Source organism: Poecilia mexicana, unplaced genomic scaffold (genome assembly GCF_051168715.1).
Source record: "Poecilia mexicana isolate PSO_F unplaced genomic scaffold, ASM5116871v1 scaffold_14, whole genome shotgun sequence".
Classification (NCBI taxonomy): Eukaryota; Metazoa; Chordata; class Actinopteri; order Cyprinodontiformes; family Poeciliidae; genus Poecilia; species Poecilia mexicana.
The window spans coordinates 1,746,812-1,763,472 of NW_028263383.1; the positions used below are offsets into that span (position 1 = coordinate 1,746,812).

At 41.6% G+C, this 16,661-nt stretch overlaps 1 protein-coding gene across 2 annotated transcripts in view; it reads left to right on the plus strand.

The window, feature by feature from the left end:
- The window catches only part of LOC106919086 (cell adhesion molecule DSCAML1-like), a 66,899-nt gene that overhangs the window by 11,987 nt on the left and 38,251 nt on the right, over nt 1–16,661 (plus strand). For both annotated transcript variants that reach the window (XM_014989248.2, XM_014989249.2), the window contains exons 2-3: nt 136–456; nt 6,453–6,599. In XM_014989248.2, coding sequence (XP_014844734.2) covers nt 136–456; nt 6,453–6,599 — 468 coding nt within the window. The remainder of the gene's footprint in view (nt 1–135; nt 457–6,452; nt 6,600–16,661) is intronic.

The following is a 16,661-nucleotide window of genomic DNA, read 5'->3' on the forward strand; positions in this document are numbered from 1 at the left end:
CTTACCTTTTTAACACATTGGTATACATAGATAATGGCAACTGGCCCATGCCTACTGCAACGTTTTTCTTTTGTTTTGGTGTTTCCACCACATCTGACATATAAGTGCTAACGCTTCATCTGTTTGCCTCTGCAGTACACAGTGAGGATGTGGGCTCTACCAGGCTGTACTTTGTAAATGCCTCCCTGCAGAGGGTAACCTACTCCAGCTCAGTGGGGGTGTCCCTGCCCTGTCCTGCAGGGGGCACCCCCAGCGCCATACTGCGCTGGTACCTGGCCACTGGCGACGACATCTACGACGTGCCCCACATCCGCCATGTGCACGCCAACGGCACCCTCCAGCTGTACCCGTTCTCGCCCTCCGCGTACAACAGCTACATCCACGACAACGACTACTTTTGCACCGCCGAGAACCAGGCGGGCAAGATCCGCAGCCCGAACATCCGCATCAAAGCTGGTGAGTACCAGCGACAGACACTGATTTAAGCAGAAAATAGAGCAGATGTGATTGACAGCTGCAAAAAAAACAAAAAAAACCCCAGCCCACACTGAATCACCTGCCCTAAAATAGCCCTTGACCTGAACACAGATTGACCTAGAACAGAGTCTGCAGAGAGAACATCTGCATCACTCACCACATCAGGCTTCGGCCTTTACTCGCACCTATTAGACAGAGCGAGTGATGAAACGCTCCAACATCGGCCACTGAGCTCCTCCATCTGCTGAATGAGTCTCATTCAGCAGATGAAGTGTTTAAATATTTCCATCTCAAAAGAAACGAGGAAGAAACTCCAGTCACTTGAGAAAAGGTCAGAACAAAACAGGCTAAGGACATTTTTAAAGCAAATGCAAGATTTCATAAAGTGGTTGTTTTTAATACTTTAAAAACAAAAAAAAAACATACTGTCTTATCATGGTAATTATTGCCATACTGTAGCTTTAACATATTTACAGTAAAAGTGGACTCTGTGGCTCCTAACCGAATCTTCCATGTTTGAAACATTTAATCTTTATGGATTGCATTAGAGATGCACAATATTTTAAATCGCAGCTGTGCACAGTAACGTGTGCACTTCAGCAATCACAAAGAAACGCTTGGATGCAATATTGGATTGGCTAACGTCTTTCATCTGCCATACATTAAATCTCTGCTTGCAATGCATATATTTTGCCATTTGCATGGACTGTCTTTCAATGCTGCTTAATGATTAAAAATGAAATAAATTTTCACTTTTGTATTGTGTATTTGATGGCTGAAAAGTGAAAGATAAAGACTTTCTCCTTTAAAACTTAGACGTCTCTTTCCAACATATAAAGCATCTACATGAAAACAAGAATGGAAACCTGTGCTTTAAAGGAAAGGTTTCTCTTTGTTATGCTAAAAATGTATCTTGTATACAACATTTTGTATACAAAATCTGAATTATTGATCGTCGCATCTTTGTTGGATGTACAGGAGGCTCCACTTCTTCTGCTTCAGGGTCAAAGATGTACGGTTTCAGCCATTTTGACATGTTTTACATTTTGAGTCGTACAGAGGATCTGGACCCTCTGCAGTGACTTGGTGGGGGTTTGGACTTTGTTATAGTTTTAAATTTTACCCCCTAAATTAAAAACTTACTAATAAGTTGTAACTTTTTAATATCTCTGTTTACCATAGTAACCAGGCCATGCTGTAAACCAGAGGTTCCCAAACTGTGGTGCGCGCCCCCTATGGGGGGCGCCGTGCCATTGCAGGGGGGGGAGCGGGAAGCCGTCTGGATGAAAAAAAACAAAACATGAACGCTGTATGCGCTGGGTTTTTACCGTAGAATGGCCAACTCTCTGTTATTCCTCTGTTAATTTGATACAATAGGGGCTTCCACACTTCCCATATCTGTGTCCTCTGTCACTTTAATCAGCAGTTAAAACCGTTTAATCAGTTGTCAGCATGTGGTAACCTGTATTTCCGAGCCGCCTTTAAACGCAACATGAGTGCTACAACTCTCGCGCTGGGTTTACACCTGTGCGGCAGTGAAGGAGACCTGCTGCTGCTACTGTGCAGAGCTACGCAGGTGTGTGTTAGAATCACGGCGGCAGCAAACCAGCAAAACGCAAAGAACTTTTCACAGTTTTTCCCCCAAACTAACCGACTGAGTTGAGTAAAGCTGCTGGATGCAGGTAATGTTAGCTAAAAGATGACTAGCTAATATCAATGCAACACCTTAAGCTTAACAAGTAGCCTGTAGGCTACCGATGTTGTTGTCTATGTTCAGCTACGTAGATTCAATTTGCCTCCAAAAAAGTCGATTCCCCCCCCTTCCCACCCGTTCTTAGAGACAGGGAGTTTCTAAAACCCCCCCCCCCCCTCCCCTCACACACGTCGTTTCAACCAGACAGCCATTTGTAATCCATTGGGGGGGCCCAGAAAATGTTTGGAAACCACTGGGGGGCGCAGAAGAAAAGGTTTGGGAACCACTGCTGTAAACTATATAGCAACATGCTTCTCAAACTGTGACATTGAACACAGATTGCTAATTGATCAGTTTAGTGTCTTTGACGGTGAAGGGAAGGGTTTCTCTTTAGCAGAAGATGTTTCTTGTTGCTATTAAATTGAACACAAATACATGACTAAAAGCTACAAATGGAAGCTGCATTTCATATCGTTTTAGCATTTCATGCTAACATTGCAAATAGTGTTTTGCCTGCTAAATAAAGGTTTAGCTATTTAACAAAATTTAGCAATCATAATCTAGCATTCACAAACTTCTACCTTCACTCTGACTTTGTTCAGGTAAACTTACTGTGTTTCCTGGGTGATACATATTGTTAATAACCCCTCCTCAACCTGAAAAAAGGGTGCTCCAAAAAGTTGGCAACACTGTCGTCTTTTTGGCACAACATATATTGATTTATTTCACAAACGCCAGGGAAAAAATCTTTTCCATAGTGCATTAGAATGGATGATCAATCATCAAACATCAGCAGACACAGCAGCAGTCTAATTTGGGACATTTTGACCCGAAGTTCCCTCTGTTGCCGTTACACTGTTATTTTTCTCCATTTTTTGTCTCCTTTCTTCATCTTGTTCCAGATTAAAATGCTTCTGTAATTTTCTTTTATTAACAGACTTAACCGATATGTTTTTTGTTTTTTTCATTAATTCAATAGCGTTAGGCTGCTTTAAATAAGCTAAATTTCATCCATAGTTTCAAAGAAGAAGTACATTTGGGGCTTTTGGCCCAGGAATACAAGCAAAGAGCCCAATTAACAGATACTTCAAACACACAGCTGGATTACCTTTAAACCACATCCAATGTCCTGCTCCGTACCTTATTCCTCTCATTCATTCAGGCCACTTTGGTCCCTCCCCCTTCCCTGCTGCCATCAACATCTGTTTCCATATTCTGCCTCCCAACACAGGCATGAACTAATACTCATTCGTTCTAATACTAATACAAGAGCCAAGTGGGGGATTTGAGCCGGGACCCTGAGCGAGGCGGCAGCCGGTTTGCTGCCTTCGTTCCCACATGACCAGAAAGCCCGGCCTCAAGAGCTGAGGGGGGGGCGGGGGGGGGGGATTAGTGCGAAGGAAACATCCTGCCGCCAGCGGCCTGCGTCAAGCCCTGGCACCGATGGCGATCAGGTCACAATCGGACACAACGCAGATTTTTATTTGGTTCCCGATAGTTTTGCGCTTCCTCTGCCAACGAATGGTTATAAACAAGGATCACTGGCCAACTGCTTTCTGGCGATAATACCTGAAACTCAATTAGAAATACATGAGTTTGAAAATATTTATTAAAACGAGAACCAGGCTGATCTCCTGCGCCCGGTTTTGTCTATTTAAAGAAGATGTAAATTTTTGCGCATGGCTTCTTCCCCTGTTGCAACGGGGAATGTTTGCATGCTATCTCCGTGTCTGTTACCAGGCAAGGGATTCCGAACCAGTCTCTTAGCAACCTTCAGATACGTCCTAGCTTTCATGTCATTTTGCTAATGAGCTCCTGCTCATTCAACAGAGTGTAAAATATTGCCTGAACCTGCATAAAACCAAACCACCAACAAACTCCCCAATGGTTTTTGAAGCTCTGTGCATTATATCCTTGTGAAGCTCTGTGCACAAATGGTGTTGATGTCATGCCAGCGCTAGAAAATGACTTCCTTGATTATGTTGTTTAATGGCGGCCTGAGTCATACATGTTCAAAGGAGAAGTAAGACTACAAGAAATTGAATGTTGTTTCTGTTATCCTATTAAAAAGTATTCCTGGATAAAAAGGGGGGGAAAATTTATTAAAGATTTACATTACATTTATTCAGTTGATTCCCCATTGTAAAATATAATTTGATCAATCTCTCAAGATTGTCCAGCTCTCTTATGTTAACCTTTCACCATATTTTCCGCTTTAAAAGTTGGCCATGAAAGTGGGTACATTTTGTGATTGGTAAACCTGATAAAGCTCTTGATTTACTTGTTCTCCATCCCTTATTGTCACCAGATAACACTCATGACCAAAAGAAACGGATCAAAATGTTGAAATGAGTTTCTTCTGTTGGGCAGCCGGGTTAACCTGTAGAGACAGCAGTATCGTCTGCTGAGGTATCAGACGGAGTCAGGGGACGTGATTTTGGTTTTTGTTTTGGATGGATGCTAAAAGACCCCAAAACAACCCACTTTTCATATTTTTAACTTTCTTTTTTCCTTTGGAAGAGAAACAGGCCCAAAGTTTTGCAGATTCTCCTCCACACTTAACAGTAGAGGTAAAGTCTATTTTCACATATTCATCTTTTGTTTCACACCAAACCCATCTGAAGTGTTTGTTGCTTAAAAACTACAACTTAGTCTCCTGTGAGACTGTGTCCTCTAGTCTCACCTGACTAAAGGACAGTCCCTGCTGAAGTTTTAATTTTTTATGTTTGCAATGATTGGACAGAAAAGCTTTTTTCTGGCCTCAGTCGTGGACAGCTTGTTGATATGTGTATAACATCTTACGGTTGCTGGAGACCGCTGGTGAGCATACATGCTCCTGTTAGGTACAGTGAGCCTTCGTGACTTTTTATTTCGCTTACCGTTGTCCTCACTGTGTGAAAAAATCAGGACCCACATTCAGCTTACTGGTTCTGGGATAGAAGAAATGGGCCTGTGTTCATTGACATTTATATTCAAGGGAAAGTCAAAGAGTGCTACCCAGATGTGCACTAAACCTCTGATGAACATAAAGTTTAAATTAAAAAACTGCTTTAGCTACTTCAGTTATGTGGTTTGTTACTGGGCCCAAATCCAGGCAGAACCAGAGGCAGAAAGGTGAAGAGTTTTTATAAATGATAAATAATTACAAAGGTGCCATGAAGGAAACATAATATAAAACTGGTGTGAGTGTAATATAATATGAAAATGAAAACCAGGAGTTTAAATAGGCAGGAAGGGTTAAAATGACAAATAAACCAGAAGAACTATCCATTGGAGAAGTGGTGCAGCTGTGGCAGAAGGAAAAGTGAGGAGGGGAGACTAATTGACAGGAACTGAGCTAAACTAAGGGCCCTTCTACAGGGAAAAGCTTTTTCCTATAAAATGGGAAGGTTTTTACATGTTTGAGCCCCAGGTCCACCTGGAAACGGCGCTTTAGGAAACTCTAATTCCGTTTCTTTATGGCTTACAGAGTGAAAATGTCTGCCATGTGGAAAACAAAAATGCCATTTTTGAGAAAACCCTAACATATTAACCCAACCTCTAAGCGCATCTTGCATAGCAACAAAAGGCAGATTACATGTTTGTCCTGTAGCTCATGAGTTTCATAATACATTGCGACATGGAGAAGAAGCTCCACTTCGTTGTTTGTCCACATGAAAGACTTCGCTCACACTTTGTGGTTCGCCGTTTTTATATTCTTGTTGTGCTTCCCGTGTGGAGGCTTCATGCACACGTCGCATGTTCAGCACCTCTTAAATAGTGTTTCCATTTGGACGAAAAGATTTCTGGAAATGGTCCCATGTCTGCGCGGGTGTTTCTGATGTCCCATCTGAGAAAAAGAAATTCCAGACCTAAGCAGAGCAGAACACAAAAGCTGTTGAATAAAAATGAACAAAACAAACACAAATGAAAACCCTGCAACACACTGTAGTATGTTTTAGGGTTCCACCCACCATTTCACCAGGCATTTTATTAAAAACAATCAGATTTTAACTGAATACATGTTCTCCCATTGACGAGTGGATTTTTCTAAATATTTTTTTTGTCAGATTATGTTCCTTCAGTAAAAGATTAATTTATTTTGAGACTGTTGTATATTTTTACCAGGTGTGCCAATAAATACACCCAGGACTCTTCATTCATGTGTTGACAATGTCTATTCAGTCTTAAGACCACGCACATATTAAATTATTCTAGACTTTTATTTCACCTCTATTGTCTGTAATGAAAATAAGCTTTAAAAATTCTATTAGATGATATTTTTGTGTGTGTGTGTTTGCAGTTTTCAGGGAACCCTACACTGTGCGGGTGGCGGACCAGCGCTCAATGCGGGGCAACGTAGCAGTGTTCAAGTGCCTCATTCCTGCTGCCGTGCAGGAGTATGTCAGTGTTGTGTCCTGGGAAAGAGACACTGTTTCCATTGTTCCAGGTAGGAAATCAAGTAGGCGATTGTAATTTTTTATTTTTTGGGAGATTTTGATTGCTTTGCATCTCCTGGACGTGGGAATGTCTTTATCCTTTATGTCTCTGATTTTGTGGGAGGAGGGTTGGATGCAGCGCTCTGCTTGACCGAACTCCTAACGTGTGTCTTCTGTCTGCTTACCGTTCTGGATCACTGATCTGGTGGCCCTCGTCCTCCTCCTCCTGTTTTTTTTTTTCTTGACATTTCCCTCTCTCTGTCCCTCCTTTCACCGCTTTCCTCATCACACTCAGTTTTCTCCAGCTAATGTCAAGTCTTGCACTTAATTGAGCTTGACACTAAAGAAAACGAGAGACAGACTCTCTTCCAAAAGTCCCACCGTTTCTATTTCTGTCCACTCCTTGCTTGTCTTCCCACCATGTCCTTGAAGAACAGGGCCACAATTAGAGACACAGGATGTCAATAGGACTGGTGCCCTCACATTCATCTTCATTAACCTCATTTGGGTGTGAGTGCGTCTGACGGGGAAAGATACAGAAAAAAGTTGAGCTTGATGTTACATGCGGCACTTTGTGCATTTTAAGTTTTATGTTTGGGAAGAATGCAAGGTTTATTTGCGCGATCCCTTTGCAGAAGACAGAAATTAGCGGCAAATAAGAGAGACGCAAAGAGGGTAGTAGGGCAAGAATGGCCTTAGGTCCTGAAGCAGATGGTGTTTTACTTCATATGTATGCAAAAACACACTGATACCATGTTGCATTTGTACTGTATTCTCATTATCATTTAATCAATTTCTAATGTTTTTTTCTGATGATTTAGCTTTTTGGTATCCAAAGCACAAAGTAAAGGAGGTTATTAAATTGTTTTCATGTTTACAAAGGATAAACATTGTGGAAGATGCTATTGAGTTAATTTCCTCCATTCTTCCTTACAAAGCAGCTCAGTTTCTGTCTCGCTGCTTGTTGATTGGTGTTAGCAGCTCTTTACAAGTCCAGACACAAAGTTTCAACAGGATTGAGATTCTGGTTTTGATTTGGCCACTTCAGAACATTAACCTCGTTGTCTTTGAACCACTTCTGTGTTACCCTTCCTTTGGGTCCTTGTTTTGCTAGAAAGTAAATGTTCTCCCAAGTCGCTTGGGAATATTTTTCAATCAATCTTGACCTTGCAGTGCTTGCTGCTGAGAAGCATCTTCACAGCATGATGTTGCCAGCACCATTATACATGGTATAGATGGCTCAATATGTGCCTAATGAGTTATTATTGTTCTTTTTTTTTGTCATAAATGCAAAATTATATTCAGTAGAGTGCTATGTACAAAACTACGGAAAGAACAAAACATTTTTCTAGGTACGGTAGATGATCTAATTTGGATGTGTCATTTCTGAGTGTATATTTACGGTTTCTGTGTACGGGTTTATGAGGCTGCTGTGTGTAATTAGGGGTATATAGGTCAGTTGATGAGCAGTGAGTGTGAGAATCAGATGCAGAACGAGACGAGTTGCACACTGAGCTCGGCTTACGTTTGTCTTCGGCTGTCAGAAGCGTAGCATATTCCAGTGAATCTGAGTCAGAGCATCACATGGAAACATATGGAAGTACATACAGGCAAATATTTGGGAAACATTATTGATGCTGATCTCATGCTTCAGTGTTAACCATCACCAAACTGTCTTTGTGCTTCATCATGGTCTGCTTCTCCAGTGAGGGTCTCTCTGGATAGATCTAATGAAGATGTGAAAATTAAAATTGATTTTGTGACTAAAAGCTGTCTGTGTGTGTGTGTGTGTGTGTGTGCGTGTGTGTGTGGGTGTGCATGTGTGTGCGTGTGAGCGGTTGACTGCCTGCCACAGTCCTGTCAGCTGGTCTTAAAAACATAGCAGAAGGTGTTACAGCTGATCCTCAGAGAGTAAATCCACTGTGTAAGGTGAACACGTCTGCTTTGTCTCTGCACACACTTGGGTCATTCATTTAATAACTTGCCTTTTTCGTATTTAATGAGAAAACTTTCTAACTTTGCTCTTGGACCGTGAAATAAAATGAATAAATATTTTTAAAACGATGGTGATGAGGCTTGTCTAACCTGCCTGTCGTCTCGCACATAAAACACCAGCGCACCATGATGAGTATATGTTCATAATTCATATGGACTCGTTTTGACCTTCTTAGTGATCTTCATCTGAGAAAATGCTGTTGCATATAAGGATGTTAAGAATATGCATTTCTCAAAACTGAGTCTCAGTTCATACCTTGTTAACATCTAAGCCACAAACCGTGAATCTCCACTGATTACAGTTCAGTATTCACAGATTCACAGATGTCTTTTTCTAAAACATTCAAGGAAAATGCAGTTTGGGAACTGCCGAACTATCTTTAGGTCCAATTTTACTGGACGTAATATTGCCTGGCGTTTGCAAACCAGTCAATCCAATTGATTTTCCCAGGAGCTTATTGGCTGCACCTCGAAGAATGGAGATAAAGAAGACTGTAGACGATAGCTTCAGTTCAAGAAGCTAACGTCTAACACGGTTTTCCACTGTGTTTATTAAAACATGTTACAGTACTTGATGTTTGAACTATTAAAATAGGTAGATATAAGCATTTTCAGAGGGGATCTCAAGTATTTGAGTATTTTGGTGGATGTGGTCCTAACCCCAGCGAACTCCTGGTGTCCACTGCACGCCCTTAAGTAACACTGGATATTAGATTATCTACATTATTACTGCGTAGAAATCTACCAATCAGAGATCTGTGGACAATTGCCCAGCTCTGACCTGATCAAACCAGTTTTAATAATTTCCAGTTTCACTTTAGCAACAATGTTCTCATAAGCTTTTCTAGTCTTAACCACTTGTATTAGAATCAGAGATGTGTGAGACAGAAAAGTTGCTGTAATGACTAGAGTTGAAATTTTAGACTGCCTTTTGCATATAATCCCAGCGATTAGCATGATTAGCATGGTAAAACTTATATAGTTCCCATGCATATTATGTAGACAATGCAGGCTTTACCTTCACTAGCTAGAGCGTGCGACACAGACTTGACTCCCTGATTCAGCCATCATACATTTGAGTCCTGGCTCGATGACTTTTGGCGAATGTCTTCCTGGAAATGTCTAGCTGGAAATTTTGGGGCACACCTCCAGTTTTGTGATTGTGTAGCAAAGACAACTGTTGTTCAGGAAGTTGCAGACTTTCCTGCCCAGTTTCATCATGCATGCTGGTTCTGATTTATAAAAACCCTGAGTTTTATTGTAATTGCAGTCGTCAAGAGGGGCTACAAGATGGTTTCTACATTACTTACTGATTTTTCTCCAGTGATTGTTTAAATTCGATTTGATTGAGTTGGGGTCTTGAAATCTTAGAGAACCGTGGCCTTCAGAGGAAGATTGGTGCTACGACTGACCTCAGGCGCAGTTCATTCCTCTAGCTCTCCTCTGAAATTTCCCACCATCTGGACACAACATAACGACAAGCAAATGCCTAGGCAGCCCTGCTTCTACTGAATTAAAAATGCAAATTCCCCACCTCATTTTCTCTCCATACCTGCACGTCTTTCTCTTTTTTTTTTTTTTACAGTGGTGTCATTACATGCGGACACTGATCATTAGCACCAACATACCGGTCGGAAGGTGGAGTTGATGACATAACACAACACAGTCGCTTGCCCTTTGAACCCCAACAGGTTCCGTTTTGTCAAACACACACGTTACCCATCTGGTGCATTGTGTGTGTGTTTGTGAGTGTGTGTGTGTGTGTGTGTGTGTGTGTGTGTGTGTGTGTGTGTGTGTGTGTGTGCGCGTGTCCCCTCGCCTGTCCCACTTTCACGTCCAGCCAGGACAGTGAGCGGGGTTTAACAGGGGAGGGGTGCAGGCAGACTGACCTATTTCCCTCGCACTACGCCGTCCCATAATGTACGCTGCCTGCAGTTGGGCCTTGTGTGTGTGTGTGTGTGTGTGTGTGTGTGTGTGTGTGCGTGTGCGTGCGTGCGTGCGTGCGTGCGCGTGCGTGCGTGCGTGCGTGCGTGCGTGTGCGTGCGTGCGTGTGTGTGTGTGTGTGTGTGTGCGTACAATGGACCCTGATGAGACAAGGGAGACTTCGTAGTCTTCAGTGAGGATCTGAAGCAGGAGAGCTGGAGCAGGGACAGAGAGATGGAGGGTTTGTGGACAAGAATAAAAACAACAGTGGGGCCTGCAGATCCAGGCAGCCAGTCTAACTAGCAGAAAGCTAATGAGAGGCTCCGATAAATAGAAACAGGACCAGCAGATGGCTGCAGCCACATGGTGGTCCACAGAAGATGCCCCGCAATGCTCTGTGTAATCCACCTGCTACACAGTTTGCTCATATTTATGCGTTTGCAAAGAAGTCATATGATTTACATGAAATCTAGTCCAACAACAGAAGTCTTCATTGTTGACGGCTGCGTGAATTTAATCAGTGGAAGTGTGTAAATGCTGCATTAAGAGGCCCTGCAGTGCAAACTCAGATTCTACAGGGACTCACCAGGTGGCGAGGTCACTTACAGGCTACATTACAGATCGATCGTTTGTCCCTCGGGTCCCAGTTTGATGTTAGGCCGTTCAATAGACATGACAGCGCGCAGCCTATAAACACACATCCATTCAGACAACTGGAAAACAACAGGCAAGATGATCAGCTTGCAGAGAGTGTTAATAATTCTGTGAATGGCCTTTGAGATTAGATTTTTATTCATATTAAAACCTTAAAATACTCAATTAAAAAAGAAAAAAAAATACTCTAGCCCAAAGGAAATCTGAAGATGTATTTCTGATATTTTGTTTATCACGACTTGGTGCTCGTTGGAGGTGTAAGTCTTAAAATCTGAACAAAGTCAATTTGAAGTGCTGCTTTTGTAAACACATCAGTTTTCAGCAAAGTTTACAGACCAAGGAAGTGTTGCTTCTCCTAATAAATAAAATGTCTATAGCCACAAAATGACTCCTAGTAGTTTACATAAACAAAGGCATCAACTTTTCATTATAGTTGAGGATTTTCATGAATTACGCCATAAAATCTTTTGATTTTTAAAGACGTTTGATTATCAAACGTCTTTATGAATTGAACCATAACGACGTTCAATTCATCACCAAGGACAGATCAATAAAATACTAAACGAAAGATTCAGTAATTTGGTCACTAATTATAAGATGGGTTTAAGTGCCGCAACCTCAAAGAACAAGGATAGAAATAATTTTAAATGTAATTTTTTTATTTATTTACGTGTTACTTCCCCCCAAAACTTATACATGTTTTTTTTTTATTATTATTATTATTTTTCAAATCTAAATCTGCCTGAAACATAAATAGTAATTGGTTTAATTTTACTTTGTCCTGTAAGTATGATAAATAAAAAACCCCACAAAAGTTTCCTAAATGACAAAATAGGTTCAAATTCATACTTCTGCTCTTTGCTCTCCCATGTTTCTGTGCATTTTCATCTGACACCTCGATATTTGGGTTATGCACAAGGTGCGTAAGGTGCCTGCTCAGTGATTAAAAAGTGATTGTCATGAGGCTTTGCAGAGGTGCAGCAGGGAGGTGATGGGTAGACCTCATGGAGAGCAGCGGCGTGTGAGGACACAATGTCTGTTTGTACTGTAAATCTGTGCCTGTGCACTCGGAGCAGGAATACATTAATAGATACACTCGTCTGGAACACCGCGGACTCTTGTAAACAGTTGTCTCTCTCACACACACACACACACACACACACACACACACACACACACACACACACACACACACACACACACACACACACACGCACGCACTCGCCTCCACAAAGTACAAGCAGTACAAAGTGCAAACACGCGTTGCTCTCAAATCCAACATAGTAAAGCCATTTTCAGGTTTTGCATGAGGCAGCCTGAATGCGGAGTACTCATTAAACATTAACTCGGGACACATTAAGGCAGAGCTCTGCCCCGCTGCGTGACGGCTGTCCTGTTGTTGTTGTTGTGTTCGGGCTGCCTGGGTGCATCAGGGCGCTGTGTGACAGAGGAGGGCGAAGAGCACGGGGCATCCCCAGGGCTCTTGGAACACAACCCTATCGACCATCGCCTCCCCCCATCATCATCGGGTCACACATCATCCTTCTCCCGCCTGTCCCATGTGGCACGCAGCAGGGCACAAGGTTGGGGCGGGGGGGGGTTATTGTCAGGACCGCATCATGCAGATGAGGGTGCATCTATACGCACATGCAAACTTATCCCAAATGCGCTGAAATTTAGCTCTGATTTCTGATTTTGTCTGAGAACATGAGAACAAGTGAATGATTGCCACTTGATGTGTGGGTTGTTCACCTCTGCCGCCTTCTCTGGATATTTTTGCCCCCTCTCTTATTTGCCCCGGTGTGCTGAGAGCAGAGCAGGAGCAGATGGAGTGCTGGCAGCCATCTTTTACTCAGTTAGGTTGAATAGGCACGTGGGTGGGTGTGTTAATTAGCACAGATAAGTGCGTGTGTCTGCATGCGTGTTGCCTGTGTGTTCAAGGGGCACAATAGGCATAATTATATCTGCTTGAGAGGCCCAGTTGTGTGTGTTTGGGACAGGGGGGGGGCTAGAGATGGGAAATGGGGAGTGGGGTAGAAGAGGCGGAGTTCAGCAATGACCCAACTGCAGGCTTTGTGTGTGCAGAGCAGAGGGCTGACAAGTGTCGGCTATTATTGACTATTTACACACTGCCACAGTTGCCTGCTCGCGTGCATTTAACTCGCATAATGCATGCACTCCATCGTGGCTCGCAGTCGCTCCCCTCTGCCTCCGCTGGCTTTGTGTCTCCGCCGAACACAAAACGGGTGCTGCGCGGGCATGTTTACAGTGTGTCAGTGTATCAGTGTCACTCACTGTAAGAGGAAAAGATGGGAAAGCCCCCTGCGAGCACATCACTCTGACAGGAATCTGGCTACTGTCTTTTCTTCCGAGCCAAGAAGTGTTGGTACGGCGACTGAAAGAGAAAGGGAGCCAGTGCATTTGGAAAGGCTTACAGGAAATTAAGATTTCATATAGAGTAGGAAATTATTCTGTTTGGTTTTTGAAGTTGGTTACAAGCTATCCCAAAATCTGATGGGTGGTGTAAATTCAGATCTACTGATGTCTGTTTTTCATTGTTTTACGTTGACCAGAAGTTTCAAACCTCAGTTGTCAAATTGATGCTCACAAACTCTGCAAAAGCCTTGCAAAGCTATTCAAATATTTCAGCTTATTTCTTGAATCGTGTCTTATTACAGCCACAAACTTCAATTTTGATTTATGTGGGTTTTATGTGATAGATTAACACAAAGTGGTGATTAGCTGTGAAGCTATCTATACTCCACTCTTCTGTAAAGATCTGGAGAAGTATAAAGCAGAGTTAAGCTGCAAAGTTGAACATCCCAACAAGAACTCTTCAATCTTTTTTCTTAAATTGAAAATTATATGTTTTTTTATTCTAGTCAACTGTATTGGTCTGTCACATCAAATCTCAATAAAACATGTTATGTTTATGGTTGTAAAGTGTGAAAATGTTGACATTTTTCAAAAGTAGAAATCATTTTGAGAGGTGCAGTGTGCTCAAAAACACAACAAAAGTGTATTTTCATTTGAGAGCCAATTAGCTGCATCTTTATTATGAGGTCTTGTAGTTTCAGTCAGGTCAAGCCTGTAAGATTAGCATCGCTCGTGCACTTTTTATCTTCTATATTTTCTAAAAGTTAGGTAAACGATTTGTCCATACTGGGGCTGCAAAGGATAGACACTAATCTTCATCCAGAGTCTTTAAGAAAAAGTGAAAGCAGGAAGGCTTGTGTCGAGGCTTAAAGTAAAAGAGGTGAAGGGTTTATGTGGCCTGGAGTGGGAATAGGATTTAAGTAAAGAGGTTTTACCCCCTTTTCTTTGGCTCCCTTCCATGCTTTTGTTAAGGCTAACGAAAGACGGATTAATGCGAGGAGATTATGAGCGGCTCTGCTGGGAAATTGTGTTTAAGGAAATGTTTATTTACCGAGACAAAGGAAAGCGTGGCAAGAAGTTTGGATCTGGTTTTCAATCTTCATGTCTCTTTCTATCATTATGGAAGGCAGTGATTTTTATTCTAATCCTGGCTTTAGAAAGAGCTCCTCAACTTGCAAGAGTCGGGGAATTACAGCCTCGTTTTATATGAGATTTAATCAGATAGTCGCATGGAGTAAGTCTGTCTAAAATGGACAACTTCATGTTTTTCTGAATATCCACATTTATAAATAACTCCCTTTTAATTTATCTGACACCACTGATCATCTAGAGTCTGGGAGAAAGCGTGATCAGGGATTGAACGGGGGATTTCTGGAGGTCATCCAGGCACCATGTTCCTACATGACCTCCCAATCAGACCTATTGATTCTCCTTATTATAAACTGTCCAAACGTACAGATGGGTCAAGTCAACACTGCTGGCTGAGATCGACTGCAATGGATAGGAAGATGAGCGGCGCACAAACCAGAAAGGCTTGTGCGAGGTTAACGTGACGGAAGAGGACAGAGTTGTTTCTCAGCTGTTGTTTGTGGATTAGCTTGTACATACAAAATGTTGCATGTATACAAGTCAATAATTCAAAGACCTTCAGCACATGGGTAGTTTTCTTCTCTGCAGTCAAAGTCTCTTAGGGCTATAATCAGCTAAAAACAATTTAAAAAAGAATCTGTTTGAAACTGGGCTGCTCCCTTTGTAGAAATATGTTCATATTTTACAGATAAGTGGTTTTTATCAACCACAAAGTAAAAGCAGAATGTAAGAGGAAGTGATTAAATGCATTTAGGGAGCAAGCTAAGGCCAGCCTTTATGGCACACTGGTATGTAAACACAAAATAAATATGAGATTAAAGGTGCAGTATGTAACTTTGATTGGAAAAAATGAAAAAAAGCTTATTTTTACATATATTAAAGCTGTCACCATCTGTTATGAGACAAGTAATCTGTGAAACTATCAATTTCCTCCAGACAGCTATTATTGCAATCTGAAAAAATGCAACGCTCCTCACCAAAAACAACTAATTAGAGCCAGGAAGAAGGTCTTAGAGCTGTCAATCAACCCCATGCACTCGCTGCTAAATGTGTTAATGACGGAGAAGCAACTTACCCTTACAGAAAAACTGTTTATTCATGACAGGCTATGCTAGCTGTAGCAGAAAGAGCAAGGAGGGGAGAGAGAGAGAGTGGGGAAAGAGGAGCCCACACAGAGGGTGATTGGCAGTGCTAAGACCCTCCTCCTGGCTATGATTGGTTGTTTCTAGAACTGGAAGAAGATTTTTCACAGATAATCTGTCTCATTATCTGCCATAATGGCAGTTTCAATAAATGTGTGAAAAAAATATTTTAATAATAAAAGTTACATACTGCAACTTCAAGTAGAAATTTTAACAACAATGGTAGTTTGTTGTGTCATGCAAACTGAAGTGTATTCTGCAAAACACTATCAATCAGTTTTTTACCTGTCAAAACGCACAGAATCCTGAAAGCAAACTGGGAAGCCCAGACCAGTTAGCATATGGGAGGAGATTACTGCCCCCGCAAGGCGAAGGTGCAAAATGTGCCAACAACGAACTGCACATGTCAAGCAAACATGTACAGTTTTCGTGAAGTGTCTTGAGATGGCATTTGCTAAATTGTAGCTATGTAAATAACTTATAAATAACTGAACTGAACTCAAACTGGGAACCTAAATTGCTTTTTTCCCCCCCCACATTGGACCTTTCTGCTCTGTCTCACTTCTGCAATTGATACTAAAGGTATAAAGATTTTGTGAGAAGTGGTTTGAGTTTTTGTAATAGCTCGAACTATTACATATATATACATCATATATATTATATATATATATATATATATATATATATATATATATATATATATATATATATATATATATATATATATATATAAGATACTGCGCAGAACCCTCAAGCTCCCAGGCCTCTGGTAGAGGACCTGAGCTCAGAGGATGAAAAAGAGACCACCCGTGGAGGGTGAGAAGGGAATTTTTCATTTATACATATATATATATATATATATATATATGTGTGTGTGTGTGTGTGTATATATAT